General features: G+C 41.4%; 2 protein-coding genes across 2 annotated transcripts; both read right to left on the bottom strand.

Moving 5' to 3' along the window:
* Positions 1 to 741: 741 nt before the first annotated feature.
* hmx2 (H6 family homeobox 2) lies at positions 742 to 2,532 on the bottom strand. The gene is made up of 2 exons (XM_034552397.1): positions 2,259 to 2,532; positions 742 to 1,542 (listed from the first exon to the last, which is right to left on the bottom strand). The coding sequence occupies exons 1-2, from the start codon at positions 2,530 to 2,532 to the stop codon at positions 995 to 997; spliced, it is 822 nt and encodes a 273-aa protein (XP_034408288.1). The 3' UTR covers positions 742 to 994.
* Positions 2,533 to 8,642: 6,110 nt separating this feature from the next.
* On the bottom strand, positions 8,643 to 10,797 carry hmx3a (H6 family homeobox 3a). Its single transcript, XM_034552328.1, has 2 exons — positions 10,448 to 10,797; positions 8,643 to 9,474 (listed from the first exon to the last, which is right to left on the bottom strand). Exons 1-2 carry the CDS (start codon positions 10,731 to 10,733, stop codon positions 8,849 to 8,851), a joined length of 912 nt encoding a protein of 303 aa, XP_034408219.1. The 5' UTR covers positions 10,734 to 10,797; the 3' UTR covers positions 8,643 to 8,848.
* Between the last annotated feature and the right edge of the window lie 6,146 nt (positions 10,798 to 16,943).

Here is a 16,943-nt window from a genome sequence, read left to right as displayed (position 1 = left end):
CATTACATTTCACACTGCATCCCTGCACACGAGCTGCAATTAAAATGCACATGTCAAGAAGTTTTACAATGTACTATTTCATGTACTAGTATAAGGTGAGAATAGTGAGGCAACAGCAGTGTTGCATAAACGGTAATGTCATATATGTTCATTTATGCCCCCCCCCCCCCCCCCCCTCCCTCTAATTTCATTAACTGCTAAAGCACAGGTGTTTTGAATTTAAAACATTTCTTACAAAACCCTCCAGGTGAGAATTACTGCAGCTCTCGAACTAAAATTAGCCTTTAATTTCTGAATATATCAAGAGCCTTTAGATTTTCACACTGGTTATTAAAATAGAAAGTCTTCTATCACATTGTGACAAGACTGTCAACGCAGCTAATTTAACAGTCTTGTTTACAATTGTGTTAAGTGTTTCCTTCTGTGTGAAAATATAACTGTGTCAATAGTTAAGTTTAAAAAATGTAACAACACAAAAACAGTACTTAAAATAAGACCAAGCAAGCCCAACTTTCACTGAAATAGAAAATTTATTGAATGAGAATGTTATTATTGAAGGTCTAAATTACAATAGAAACAATGATATTTGTCCTTCAATAGAATAATAATGTGTTTTCCTGTCAGGTGAAATAAAATGGTGCTGCTGCAATATATGTGGCAAAGCAATTATGAATATAAACACTGTAAAAACACTTTTTGTGGAATCCATTTTTTCTTGGGATATGAATGGTAAACTCCATAATTGTATCAGTTCAAGGAGGAGAAAGAAAATAGAAGTACACAAAATTATTGTAATTAATTATACACATGGTGTATTTTATACAATTAAGCTTGGTTGCTTTCATGGGAGACGTACAGTTGCTGCATAATAACAATTTCCTCGACAAATAAAGTGATACAATTAATATACAGGGGTTATGTGGAGACACTTATAAGAATGTTGTATTGTTTTGTAATGCGTCTTTAAGTGGACTGCATACACATACAGAGTCCATCAGTACTCGATCTTGTTATACAGGTTGTATAAAGGTAACGCTGAAAGGTTGCTCCCCGGGTAATAAAGGGGCGTCGGAAAGGCGATAGACCGGGGAACCGGAACACGCAGTAAGGAGTTATCTCTGAAAATCAGCGGCATCCCTACTAAAGTCTGTGCCGAGGCGTGGGCCATGTTGGCCGCCTCCAGTTCAGCTGATAGCTGCCGTTTCCATTTGTTCCTCCGGTTCTGAAACCACGTCTTGACCTGAGTCTCGGTCAGCTGCAGGCTGGAGGCTAAGCAGGCCCGCTCCGAGCTGCTCAGGTACCGCTTCATGTCGAAGGTGGACTCCAGCTGGTACACCTGGCTGCGGGAGAAGACCGTGCGCGTCTTCTTCTTGGCCGAGTTGCCCTGCTTGTCCGCACCGTCTGTGTGTCTCTCCTCCGACAGCGGTGACATTTGATGGCACGGTCTCTCCTTCTCCTCCTTGTAATCCTGCAGCAGAGGCTGAGGCAGGTGCGGCCGCCGCGCGAGCCCCGCATTCCCAGAGAGAAGTCCTTTACCGGGACCTGTAAGCGGAAGGAGGGGATGGTCAATATCATAGTCGCCAAATACATCTATGTTGGAAGCTTTTTTTTCTTTTTTTTTAAACAGCCGACCGAGGGGAGTGGGGTAAAAAAAATACCTACTCCGTTTGAGAGTTCGTAAAGTGTGAACTCTGACTTTCTAAATCGACTGCTGAAAGCCAGGGAGGGACTTTTTTAAATAAACAATCCAGCATGAGTACGCTCGGTGTACAGTAAGCTATTAATAAAAATCCTTCTCTATTTAACGCTCAATTGACGACGTGTAGTGCAGCCATTTTAGGAACATGTTTCGTCAATTAGCAGGCTCAATTAAATTCGGAATGAGAGGAAAGACTGAGGGCTAATTATTCGACCTTCCACTCTTCCGCTGCTGCAATGATAGTCTGCAACGAACAAGTGGAAGTGGATGAGCTGCACGAGGGTGGCAGTCACAGGCACGGGGCTAATGAAATGTGAGCTGAAGTGCAAACAAAAACAGAAAACAGGAGGCCTGGTTATTCAAAAAAAAAAATTAATAAATAAACAAGAGCCACTTATTAGGCCGACTGTCATGCGACATAGTAAACAAATAATACAATATCTGTAAATGTGTCCAATAAAATGTACATTTCTTTCTAGGCTACACCACTTGTTTAGTGTATTCCCTTTTCTGTAATATTAGTCATATGAATTGTGATAATAATAAAATAGATGCTCACCTATACAGAAGTTATGGGCTTGGTGCCGGGTGCACGGCTCGCTGTGACCCGTGTCGGAGCAGAAGCAGTCCGCTGAGTCCTCCCCGCCGCTGCACTCCTCCTCGGAGGACACCGACAGTGAGCGCCTCCGCGGCGGCGGCGGCGGCGGCCCCTTCGCGAGCTCCTTGTTGACGGAGCGCGGCGGATCAGACGGCGTGCCAAGAATAGACTGGATGGTAAAGCTGGAAATCGGGCCGGACGAGCACTTGCTACCGCTGTCTTCTGCGCTACTCATTCTCGCTTCATAACAGTATGAAGTATTGCCTGAATCTGTCTGTGCCCTTGTATTCCGTTATTGGTTCACTGAATGGTGCGTAGATATTACGAAAGCGGCTTTTGTCTTCTGTGTTTCCCCCACTAGCCGGTTTAATTGTGGAGTTTTAACATTGAAGGTGTTTTTTCTAGAGCTCGGGGAACATGAGTGTATTCCTGGTCCTCCTCCTCGCGCTCTGGATCAGAGGCAGCAAAGTTGCGTTGCCTCATTTGCATGTAGGTAAGCTCCTCCTGGGCCAATCGCAGCCTCCGACAGAAGCCCGGACATTTCAAACTCCTGTCAACGGGATGAGGAGAGCGAGAGAGTCGGAGGGGAACAGCAGGGCTCATGTCTACGTTCAGCTGCACAACAAATGCATGCATATATATATATATATATATATATATATATATATATATATATATATATATATATATATATATATATGTATATATATATATATGTATATATATATATATATATGTGTGTGTGTGTGTGTTGTCACAAGCTATTATTGTTTTAAGTTAATTCAAATATGGATATGAATTGTATTTATTTATTTAAGATATGTGTATATACATGTTGCACTAAATGGTCGTGTCTTAAGAAAATAAATTGAGATTTGTGAAAATATCATTAAAAAAAATATCTTGGTGTGGTCTGTTTTAAATAGGCCTAATTTGTAAACATTGATGAGGTTTGTGTTTGTTTATCTGCTACTGCAACTAACCATGCAGGAAGCGGCCCAGTCAACTGAAGATGACCTCACGCTTTTTTCTTTTTTTTTATATCTTCCTCATGCCTGCTAAATTGTCCGGGGTTACGGTAACACGAACGCAGACTTAACTAATACAAAGGCCCAACTCATTTTTCCTGAAAATAATAAACTCATTCCGCGTCCATTATCAGCGATTAAGAATTAATTTGATCATTACTGAGCTAATCTGCCTCGTGATGACCGCGCGTGGAGGAGAGGCCGGCTAATTGATTGACTAATTGATTGGAGGTGGTGGGGGCTGAGTGCGCGCACGCGTGTGTGTGTGCGTGTGGGTGGGGTGTGTGAGAGGAGGGAGGCGAGCTTCCCACCACCACCGCCCTTCCACCACCACCCATGCTCTATTTGTCTCTCTCTCTCTCTCTCTCTCTCTCTCTCTCTCTCTCTCTCTCTCTCTCTGGCTGTGTCTGGCTGCGGGACAGCTGCCGGGCTTGAGCTGGCGGTTCGGGCACATTATCCCTCTTTTACTGCTTTGTAAGGGAGCCCCAGACACATTACAAATGGTCAGCTTTAATCATCATGTCAGCGCCCTTCCCGGTAGCCACACAACCGGCATTTGGTGTTAAAGGCGGCCTGGAACATTTAGAAGACGACTACCATGGCCGCTGATGATGATGATGATGGCGATGATGATGCTCACAGCAGATCCTGCCGTCATCATCATCATAGATAGCCAGACAGAAGCATCTGGATCCACGCGTAAATATCGTCAACTGGCAGCGGGGCCAGCAGCTGCTAAACGATCTTAACAAAACGCTTTCGCAGGGGAGGCTTTACTGAAGGGGGGCAATATATATATGAGGGCAGTCATGGCGGATGCTGGATTTATGGTGGTTACACATAAGGCGTGAAATCTGCAATGACAGTTAAATGGCTTTATTTTATACGCCGCTCTTTTCAAACAAAGACCTTTTTGTCATGCGGAGCCGCCTTCAGCACTTTCAGGCGACTTTTGCAAAGTGAGATTAGTTCATCATAGTGGACATCACAGGCTGCTGTTGTGTACACGTCGGCGTTGGCGTTCGTGGGTTACCGGCGGAGCAGTGTATTAGTATATGGAAATGTCCCCCCCCACCCCCCCCCCCCCCCCTGTACTCGTGTTCCTGTTCCACCGATGCCTCCAACACAAGGGAGCGGGTCTCACTGTGATAGGTGGTGTGTATGGCCGCCCGACTGCAATAACAGAACAAGATCTTTAGCAGGAAAGAAAAGGTCTGAGAAAGACAGATGAAGTTATGAGGCGCTTTGATCTGGGAATCAAGCTTCGATAAATATTAAACAAAGACCCTTTACACGTGTGTATTATGATATACGACGTGTCCAACTCTAGAATAAGGAAATTACCAGAGAAAATGATATCAATACATTTTCTAAGTATAAACGTTGATTACGTTTCGATTTTCATTCAAGAAAGCGAGGCCTGCTCTTTTTTCAGGAGGCGTTTGCGCATGCCCGTACGCGCACATTTGTGTGCGTGTCTTCTGTGTGTGAGGAGAGAGAGAGAGAGAGAGAGAGAGAGAGAGAGAGAGAGAGATGTAAACGCAAGCAGAGAGCCCGAGCCCTGGAGGTGTACAATTTATGTAATCTGAGTGTGGAAATGAACTGGGTAATTTATTGGAAAACACAAAGTCAGGAAGATTGGATCAGTACAGCCTATCCACGGGCTCCTATCCATCAAGTTCCAATTAACAACCTAACCATTGAGTTTTAATGGCTTTCCAATCTACTGCCCTGATAGACTCATCAATTCCTCGGGGAGAAATTAAGAAAATCGACCGCCCCTCGGCGTTTCAGTGTCATTCTTCACAGCAACTATATGTCAAATTAAAAACACAATTAAAATTTAAACTGTTCCAATCAGACGGTGCCCCGCAACCTATGTTTCACTTAATAGAACTTTGATGAAAATCTGATGCTCGCATTCAATCAGCAAAGCAAATGGGATGGGTTTAAAACAAGAGTTCCTCTTCAAGAAGTGTCAAAAGAGTTGTTCTATACACACGCGAGCTTTGACGCGTCCGATCACTTCCGTTTGGCCTCTGATTGCGGAAATTCACCAGTTTGTATCTCAAGCAGATGCAATGGCGCACAGGACCAACTTGAGAGGTGCGTTTGAGGTCAACTTTTCCCTTCGCTCATTCTCCTTCGGCCCAATTTACCGGAAGGAGTCAACAAGGAGGATGTCTGTCGTTTGATGCTATTTAAGAATTCTTGAGGATTGAGTTTATTCAATATTAATCTCTTAATGCTTCACTTAAAATATAACTGATTCCCTTGATTTCTGTCGCCACAACTCCTCATGAACCACTGACAGACACGGTTCTGTGGGCTTCTGCCACCAAAGAGACAATGTCGGCGCTTTAAATAACTGCTTTAATCTATGCAGCCATTACATCCCACGACAACTAACTTTAACAGTCCAACACACACACACATGCCAGGGGCCACAAAAGAGGCGAACGTGACGCAAGGTGGTCGGGCTACTTGTGTGTTTTCAAACTGGTACAAGGGCTTAAAATGACCCATTCAAGCTCTCCATTTTAATGTAATCCACTAAACCAAGTCCCCGGTCACGTCCGTTTGCCCCGCGCTGCTGCAAATGTACTTTATCTGATCTGTTCCCTTCACCCCTTTACATGCAGATGTCGCACAAATGGAAATTATCGAGCGGTAATTTTTTCAATTTATGCGCGCCAATCAAGGTCATAAACTGAGCCGATGCGGCGCGTGAACGTTGCTCTTACTTGACGCAATATGATGCAGACGTTTACGGATCGATATGTGCCAGAGGAATAATGCCAGAGCAATCTATTAATTTGCGGTAATGGGGCCGCGTTGAGTGCGCGCGGTAGGTATATATGCATCAATACTTTGGGTGATCTGACGATATTTGAATGAACCCTTTGTCTCTTGATGAGGTCATCATCATATCAGTTTATAGCTGACTGATTCATTTCCAATAACTGTATTAGCCGACAGATGAAATCAGGAAATGACCTTTGTGGGAAAGGTTGTTGTGAGAAATACACGTGCCTCATAATCTGTTAAACTTTGAATACTTTTTTCTTAGTGGTAATATTTCTCATATTTGGAAAATCAAAGTGCTGTAGTAATCAGATCTATGTATGCAGGCAGATTCAACAAACTATACGCGGTCAATAGTGTGTTTACCTGCATAAGGGAATTAAACTGTGTTTTTGAGTGTCCACCTGGACTCTGTCACCTGTGTGGAGGTGGATACGACTCAGATTCAAAAGTATAAAGACATGTTAAAAACTGTATTTCAATAAAACATTCCATCCTTGGGATTATTTATTATTGGTATTGATTATTATAGCATTGCCATTTATTGTGCAGCTCATGGGAGAAGTGTTCACTCTCTTCCTTATAGCATCCACCTCTTGAAACGGCATCGCTGCCTATTAAATTAAGCATACTACATCCCGTCTTGTAAAAAGAAAAATACATGCGATATGATGATATATAAAATGATGTCTAACCTGGATCCTGTCAAAATACGAAATGCCATTCTGAATTTTTTTTCTTATTTCCATTGATTTTCTCAGATCACGAAAAATCAAGTTGAACCAGCCCTCCATTCAAATTTAAAGAAGAATATAGTAAGTTAAGTATAGATGAAAACATGCACGAATATTATTTAGTGTATACCAGTAGCTGTTTATACATGTAACTATAGTATACTTACATACATAGGCACGCGTGTCTTCCTTGAGATAGTCGCATCAAGTGTCCATGCAGTGACACCTGTGGTCCAATCGTTGTTTTTTTTTTGCTAACTTTTTTTTCAATTTAGGCTGGAGAGCAATAGCTAGAGGCTTTAACCGTGGAGACACTCTTATTAATGTTCATATACAAAATAAATAAGAGAAAGCATACATATATATATATGTATATATAATATACATATATATATATTTGATGTATATATATATATATATATATGATAGGTATCCTCATAAAGATTTTAAAGAAATTAAAATGTTGTTAAAAAATTAAAAGTAAATGTGCTTAAATTAAAAATAAATGTATATAAGAAATAATTAACAATATAAATGAACAGTTTCAACACCAGAATAGGGAGCTAAAAATGTTTGATGCTAGATCCTGTAACCTTCCATCTCCTACTTAACATACAACACACACACACACACACACGCACACACACACACACACGCACGCACACACACGCACACACGAGAGTAAAACATGTTAAAAGACAGCAGCTCATACTCAGAGTAATGTCCTCTTCTGAATACATTACCCATGTTGGCAAGATGGGGGCAAAATTATGCTTATAATTGATGAAGCCACATTTTTAGTTAAATTACGTTTTTAAAGTGCATAACACCAAGACATTACAGAAACCTAAACCTGTTCATGCAACGTGGGTGTGTGCATGGATGGATGGAGGGATCGAAGTGTATCTATTGTCAGAACAGAAATGAATTCTATAAATCATTTTCTGCATCTCTTGGCGCAAAACATTTTTATGTTTTATGTTTTCATGTTTACTGAGATTCTCCAGACCTACAGAAGTCATTCAAACTGTACCTAAAATGTAAGGAATATTCTCCATTTATTTCACAACATGGTTCAGCAACACAATATCAAAACGTTGTTTTTACTGTACAAAGGAGAAGTGGCAGTTCTTCTCCCAGTGCCTCATTAAATATATACATTTACATATTTTTTACACCAGTGTAGTGGATTTCTTTTGCCTCTCCTGTTCAAAAACACACAGTAGATTAAGAGACATTGGGAGCTCACACTTGTGTTTGTGTCCATTCAGAGGGAACAAGAGTGAGACTCACTAAAACTCAACATAACATGGGTATTTTACAGTTGACAGTGTTTTGATTGTCCCCCGTCAAGCGCTTTAAAAAGCAAAATTACAACAAAGCGCCATCAATATTCCACCGATGACAAAAACATGTTTTCCGTTTACTGGGTGCATTCATTCACAGCACACCCTCAGAGTATTGCACATCATCGTGTAATGAGTTCTGGAAATGTAAATAAGATCAAATAATTATGTCAGATGATAAGCAGGCCCGCGCCTTTAGGCCGCCAATTTTTGTAAACAAGGGGGGGGGGGGGGGGGGGGGGGGGGGCTGTGGAGTTGGCCCGTCCAGAGACACGTGGTGTAAAAACAATAGGGGAACAACAAAAATAAAAGACACACATCAAGCAGTGTAAGCAGGTGGACTCCTGAGGTGATAATTACATAGGCCTGTGATAATAATATTAATTATAATAATTATAATAATATATAAAACATGGGATTTGAGTTGTTGGAACGGCACCTTTTTGGAAAAAAAGGATACAATATATTTGCCAAAATAGGTCCACGTAGGCCCGACAGTGTGTCCCCGTTCTTTCAATTTTTTTTTCTTCATTCAGTCAGTTGTACAAAAATATGAAGTCTTATTTTATTTTATTTTTTTAACTTTTCGGATGATTTTGAAAATCGACACCAACTTGTGGCGCCAGACTCATCTATTTTCAAACGGGTCTGAGCAGCGGCATGGATGTGACGATGGGGTGGGAGTAGTACACCCCGGGGTGCGGGAACGTGAGCAGCGGCTGGCTCACGGGCACGTTGGCACCGACGAGCCCGCTCTCCGAGACCGAGTTCTCGTGGTAGAGGATGGGCACCCGGACTATCCTCTGAGCCGCGGCGTGGCTCAGGTTGGCCGCCTCCAGCTCTGCGGCCAGCTGCCTTTTCCACTTGTTCCTCCTGTTCTGGAACCAGATCTTCACCTGCGTCTCCGTCAGGTGGAGAGACGCGGCCAGGCCGGCCCGCTCCGAGCTGCTCAGGTACCGCTTCATGTCGAAGGTGGACTCCAGCTGGAACACCTGGCTCCGGGAGAAAACGGTGCGCGTCTTCTTCTTGCGGCACGGCTTCTTGTCGTCGTCCCTCTTCTTCCATTCCTCCAGGTCGTCTTTTTTGGCTTCTTCCGTGTCGCTCTCCTCCAGGATGATCTCGTCGCCACTTTTGCTGTTGTTGTGTTCATCGTCGTCGTCGTCGTCGTCTTTGACGTCTGGCTCGGATTTGAGAACCAGGTCCGGCGAGTCTCTGTCCGTGCCCGAGGTCGGAGATGAGTCTCTGGCTCCTAGTTTGTCGATAACTGGAATGGGGACACAGGGAGATGTGGTCATAAACACTGGGGCTTGGTGCTGTAAGTTTGGGATTTTATTACAGCCCGCTGTTACTGCACAGCCTGCGGGCTTTGGGGAAACTATAAATAGAGCGAGAAAAAAAGTTGGCTTGTGACTTAACCATAAAGCATTTATTATAGCTGGACATTACTGACAACAATGTGTTTAAATTTATTCAAATTAGTACCTTAACCAAAATAACACTTTAATAGACTAAGGGGATAAAATATTCTAAATATTTATGCATGCATTTATTTTTTTATTTTTTTTCGAACATATTCAGATCTCCTAATTGAACGCTTTAAAACAAAAACAAAAAAACATGTATTTATTTATTTGCATAAATGGGATTCGTGTCAGCTATTTTTATATCCCACGTAAATAAATCACAGAAGCAGGCAGGTAAAAACGCTGTCTGTGACCAAGCCTCTAGGGTAAGATGTTCCCAGTGAGCCACAATAGACAAATCAAAAGCACGCTGCGCATCGTCACCCTCATCCGATGATTTGACGACGTCTGCTTCATTTTATGCACAGTGTGTCACTTTATTGATCTATTATCCTGCGTCGTGGCATAACAAAATAGGCCTCCGTAGAGGACAAGGCGTCAAATCGTTATCCACGCTATGTGGTGTGGTAAAGACGATATACACTCTTATGTCCCATCACCCAAAAAAAAAAAATCCCCTTTTATCGAGTACGTTTATGAGGTATATCTGACTAAATATTATGTGTCACAAAACGCACATGGTCTTGAAAGGTCCAATGTTGTGATTGTTATTTAGAAAAAAAAGAAATACGTTTTTCTTCTCTATTCTAATGATACAGAGTAGACTAAAAACTCCAACATATAATTCAAAGGTTAAAAGTCTCTTAATTACTGAGTCTGTCTGCGCATCTAATGGTATGATACATGGTCTTGGTTTCGGTCTGTCGGGCTTACCTTCGGTTCTGTGTAGGTGCGATGAGCTCAGGGCGTAGGGGTACCACCACGCCGAGGTGCGCTCCAAGTAGTGAGCCGGTAGACTGAACCTCTGTGCGGACAGGTCAAAGCGGGGAAAGCTGAAGTCCCCGACCTGAGAAAGGGAAAATCCTCCCTCCAAAGCCAACTTGGTTGCAGCCAGCACGGGCTTGGGTTTGGACGGTTTGCTATCACAGTTCAGCAGGTTCTTAATGAAGAAAGGAGAGTCCTTGGCCGAAGCGCACGTCTCTTGCGTTGTCTCTGGCATCGCTGTGGTCGTGTGTCTGAACGCAGAGGCACCACGGAAGGAGGGAATTAGAGGGGAGGAAGAAAAAAAAAAGCAACGCTGATTTACAGACAGTCGATACACTGGTTCCTGTTTTACTTCTTCTCGGCGATTTCACGTCGTGGACTCGATTTCACACCGGCGAGAGCGCGTCAAAGCACGCGTCCTTCTAGACTAAAGAAGTCAAAACAAAATAAAATGTTTGAGCGGTAAAAAACAATAAAAAGTCAAACATGTATAAGCATGGAGTTGTCTCATTCCGGGCTCTTTCAGTCAACACGCAAAAAACGGTGTCCACCGTGTCAGTCAGTCTGGCGTCTGTTGCTAATGATGAAATAAAAGTGTCATCCAAGTTAAATGCGGAAAGTATAGGCGATTGGGCATGTACAATGGCAAATGGGATTAAGGGAGCGACGGTGGAGGAAAGAGAGAGAGAGGGAGAGAGAGAGAGAGAGAGAGAGAGAGAGAGAGAGAGAGAGAGAGAGAGAGAGAGAGAGACCGTCCTCCCCTCTCTATGCGCTCTGGCTGCAGGCTGTGAGCGCCCGCCTGATATTGGTGTCATGCAGTCCAATTAGGTAGCAAATGAACACAGGGGCTGTTAGAGCCAGAAAGGAAGGTTTAGGATAAGCACCTCAACACATGCACCGCTAACAGTCAGACACAGATCGACTGCACGAGGTTATACTTATAATCCAGTGTTTTTATATTTATTCATACCATAACCACGTTCACTCTTTGTTTTGACTATTCATTTATATATTTGAGCGATGTTAGATTATATTTCCAAAAATATCACCAAAATGTATGTAGCTATGATTTAGATCTACATACAATACAATAATAATAATAATAATAGCATTTAGACCGTATGCCTATGTTTAAAGCTTACATTGAATGCCTAAATATGCTTCAGTCCATTCAAACAAGGTGGGATGAACAAGCAACAGTTTATATAACAGCTATCCTCCCACTGCATGCACATTTAGAATATAACAATAATAGCTACTTAATAGTCTGCAAATCATGTGCAGTTTTCTTTTTTATTCAATGAAACGCTTATTTTCTTTGTGCAGAAAGTTAATCCCAACTTGGCTAAACAACATTAAATATACTATTATATGTATAGTCACAATGTCAGCAGTAAAATAATCGCTTTTTTTTCTGCCTCTCAGACACGATATGAAAAAGGCCTGAGATCAGGCTGCAGCTGTGTCACCAATGGGCGGTTAGATTCATATTTCTAATTCATTGATTTTCAGCGAGGGCCACTTCCACAATGTCTGCGGGTCGCACAGTCATTTATTCCTCCCTAATCGATTTGGTTAATTCATCCCTCAGATTGCACTCTTTGTAAGTGTGCTATGTATATTCACTCATTGATATTAATTGACTTGTTTAAAAGCAGTCCGTTGGTCGGAAGCTGGTGTTGCAGAAGGACGGGGAGACAGCGCCCTCTGTGGGTCGAGAGGAGGAAATGCAAGTGTGCGGAGCGTGTGCGTTGTGTGCTTCTATTTATGACGTTGTGGGGACAAAAATACTAATCACGCTGTCACGTTATGGGGACAAAATACAGGTCCCTACAAGGCAAACCACAGAATGTTAAGATAAATACTCTGGTTTTGGTTGCAGATAGGCATTTAATAATAATACTACAGGAAATTAATTTCAGCTAAAGACAAGTTTGTGTGAGACCTGACAGATAGTGGCATGACTGTCATCCTTTAAGTACAGCATTTGTCCTATTGAACAGTTTGACCACATGTGTGTACGAAGGGTGATGTACTCATTTCAGTTATGAATCATCATCACCATCATCTGTTCCCTAAAGACATTCATTATGTGACATGCAGCCATAATAGAGGGTGTCAGTGAAAAGGTAAAGGTTGCATTGGGTGTCACGGTGCTTTCCCCCCCATCGTCTGTAGAGTTCATACAAGCACCGGCATGTCCGTGTAATTAATATGTGTTATTCATTTAGTTAGCTGCTCAAGTGGAGATATCCTGTTACTGTGATGTAATTACCGCCTTTCCTCATCATCACAGGTATTTGATGGCGCTCTCAGACTGAGCTGCAAAATGGGTGTTTCTATTAGTACAAAATCCAAAGAATTCACATTATTCCAACATGCTTCAGGCAGTCTTTTTTTAGTGTATTTTATTGCAGCTGTGCTGAATCAGTAATATTGGTATCCCTGAAGACAATGTTGATACTGTCATGGTGTCCACCAAAGCTTTATTCACACTGGCAGCATTAAAGTTACTCAAGATGGTAACTCTGGTTGCAATTTCACCCATGTTTTTGTAGTATTTATATTCTATATATGATTCACAACACAGAGAACAAACTAATACTTCTAGACGGCATTGAAACAACAGTCTTTAAAATATATCCATTTATAAGAGCTTGACTCCCTGAACTAAATTTAGAAAGTCAAGATGAGTTCAAATCCTGATTCTTACATATCTGACACTCTTTCCACAAGTGGTCACTATTTGACACCAGACGTTTGACATTATTATTGTGTTGAAGGTGTTTAAAGATGTTATTACACACATTTTATATGTCATGATATATAGCTATATATAATGTGACATTCTTGTAAAAAGATTATAGTCCCGTCACATGATGCTCTGTACTTCATAATTTACAAAGTATTACAATTATTGACACCTTCTGCACAATACTAATCCCAAACAAGCAGAGCTGAATAGTTGTCAGTAAAGCAGCACCAGCACTTGTGATTAACTGACGACACATCTTCCACCGTGTACCAGTCTTTGACAAAATACAATTTTTTTGTTGTCAAAATATAATATTCCTTTATTATTGAAAGATAATTTCATTGTAGTTTAATTATTTAAAAAGGAAAAGCGGCTGACTGAGGTAGAGAATAAACACACAGAGAAGCTGATGCCTGATGAAGGTCTGTGTGACCAAAATGGTGCATGAAACGAATAAATATATAATTTAGCAGCTCTTCAGTGTGCATATATCACTACTCTTCACTGTATTATTATGTTAACCTTTGGATAAAAGTGACTCTCATAGGCTGTTATCACATTGGCCTGATGGTTGTGCTTTTGAATAGTCCAATGGAGATTGTGAAAGGGCTCAGTAACACCACAAATGTACATTTACCACAGTGCTTTAGCGCTATAATAGCAGTCCATAATTGGGGATAAAAAGAACACAGCATATGCAAACCCTGCAAATAAACAGTACAAACTAAGATCCTGTACTAAAATCCAGTTCATGTTATACATTTATTAGAAACGTGCAGATATTGCCCAGGGGCCACATAGGCCTTCTGAATGCTCCATAAGTCTATTTTTGTTGCTCCTCGGGTAGGTTACTATGACTTTTATATTATTTATTTCAAAGCGCCCAGATATTGATTATTTCACAAGGAAAAATGACAAATGGCAGGAGGGAATGACACGGTCAGCAGGTTCTATTAGAGAAATGATAGTGTTGCTCGTGGTTTGTTAAAAGGTCCAGTTTAGATACTTTATAGGTTTACATCCATCATCGTCTAATGACCTATTTGATGAAAAACACGCGCTCTGGTGACAATGGCCCTGTGCAGCCAACTTCGCTTTGTAATTGCTCCCATATTAAATATAGATTTTTGTTTTGATATCTTGTGAGAATTCCTTTCTGTGGGTCAAAATTGTGATAAAAGACATGGATGCAACGGCAAAAGCTCAGAGGGAGAAAACTGGAAGGAAAATGGGGAAAATAGGTGGTGTGGAGGGGATGACGGTGGGACTGTGAGTTCTGAGCAGTCAGTGGTATTCAGATCTGGTATTTAAGTTAAAGAAGCAATACTCAATTACAAATAAAGGTAAGTAGTATTCACAAATGCACTTAAAGTCTCAAAACTAAAAGTACATTTTGGTGTTGTAGTTGAGTGGATCTATTTTAACAACATTTGAAACAGCTTTGTAGTTTTATCTATATAAATACATCCTTTTTTAAAAGAAAATTATGTAAAATCTTAATCTTAAAAGTAATAGTAACTGTGAGACTAATGTAGCGCGTGGGAAGTATTCAGATATTTTACTAAAAGCACATAAAAGTGTTTTAAAATTATACTTAAAAGTATGTATTATTTACTTTTGTGGGGGAGACATATATTTATCACTGCAGGACCCTGTGTACTTTGTGCACTTTTAACTGGACACTCCTGTTGCCACGAGCCATTAAACCATTGAAGGCCACACTGAGATTGCTTTAGATTTAAGTATTGCATTTAACTTGTAAAGGAATTGGTGGCCCTCCACTGACCCCTCAAGCTTTAATTGGGATTGTGCGAGTATTGATCGTAAGTGGCCAGGCGAATCTTGAATTACAGCCTGATTACTACTTTTACTTGGCCCCTTGCACCAGCCAGTCAAATGGGCTCAATGTCATTGAGGTTGGAACACTTCAGCAGCCAATTGACTAGAGGGAATCTTGTTACTTCCTGTGTAAACAGGAAACAACATGTATTCAAGGAGGGGACGGACAGTTATTCTGGCAATATCTAATTTGTAATTTTCCCTAAGTGTATGGTCACTTTAAGAAACAATGTTAGCATTTATTATAAGAGTATGGGCACATAGAAGGTGTATTCTCCTTTTTATCTCCCCTGCTCTCATTTTATCCACATTTTATGACTCTTTCTCTTCCTTTATTGTTTCTCAGCTGAGATGATGACCTCTGTAAGGATTGGATGGAAACAGTCATGGGAGCGATGTAGCCCTTTTTCTCTATTATGAGCAGCTTCAGCCGAGCCCTCCAGGCACCCAGCCTCAATATCCACCCTCTGTTCCTCCAAAAACCGCTGGTGATCGTCAGCTTTTACCCAGCCTGCCTGTATGTGTCATTACAACTCGGTAATCTGGAGAGGGCAACAGAAAAGTTCTCATCAGTGTCAGCCTGAGATATAGATATGGGCCGGGTAACAAATGGCCAAATGCACAGGCAGCAGAGCAGACCATCAATAAAGCAATTTCTTGTGTCATAACAGCCGCGCTTTTCCTAAAGCTAACCTTTCAAAACTTTTCCCTCTGCAAATCGCTGCAGCCCCACCATTAGAGTCCTGCCTTGTGAATTTAATGGATTCCGTACAAATAATATTCCACCATAATGGAAAAGGTTGAAGTCACTGAAGACAGATGAAGTCATAAACACGTATAATTGAGAATCAAAGACCGATAAATTTTAAACTGCTATCCATTTTCTTTTTTTAGATGATGATCTATGTCAGCACGGCTGCAGGAAAATGGAAGAGATTATGGGGGAAAATTATAACAATAAATTTTCTAAACATACACCTTGATTATGCTTCGATTTTTTGGAGGGGTAGAGGGCGAGGGAGGGGGTTTAGAAAGAAGGCTGGGATTGCTGAAAGCTTGCTGGCTAAATGGCCCCATAAAAAAGGTTCCCTGCTCTTTTGCCTGCAAAGCGTAGGCATGCCTGGAGGTGTGATTTTCCCCCTCCTCTAAATGGGGGAAATGAATTGTGTAATTTATTGCAAACGTGCACACAGTGAGATTAGATCAGCATATCCCATCAAAGGAACAACAATCAATCAGCCTCTAGTTAACAGCTTGAAACACATAAACCAGGGCACCTAATGGCTTTCCAATTTAACAGATTGATAGACTTATCCGGTCCTAAGGGATGAATTAAGAAAACCGGGTACTTTCACACAGGCACTGGCACCTTTGACAGGACCTTTTTTACCCCCTCTAGCTTTCTTACCATCTTTACTCCTCAATATAGAGATATGGGTAACCTGAAAATATAGAGAAAGGCAGTTTCCCCTCTTTTCATTTCTTTTTTTTCTTCTTTCTGTTTGAGAAAGCACTCCAGAGCTGATTTGTTATTCAGATGAGACGGGAGTGGAAGTGTGTCAGATGTGGAGAATGGGCTCATTTTAATGACCTGATTATCGCGGGTCATTTGGAACTGTGAAATCAAGGGAGCTATTCAAAGCCACTTAACAATATCTAAACTTGACCCGGGCGACCCATTCAACCAAGGATGTAGTTTTAAAAAAGGAACTTGTTTGTTTCATATCTTATTAATCACATCATTGACTCATGTAAACTCATCAGTGCACTCATTATGAAAGTAATAGTTTGACATTTGAGTAAATACACTTATTATCATAATTGCCACGAGTTAGAGGAAAAGATTGATAC

This window comes from Cyclopterus lumpus, chromosome 15 (genome assembly GCF_009769545.1).
Source record: "Cyclopterus lumpus isolate fCycLum1 chromosome 15, fCycLum1.pri, whole genome shotgun sequence".
NCBI classification, from domain to species: domain Eukaryota; kingdom Metazoa; phylum Chordata; class Actinopteri; order Perciformes; family Cyclopteridae; genus Cyclopterus; species Cyclopterus lumpus.
This window is presented reverse-complemented; position numbering and strand designations above follow the sequence as displayed.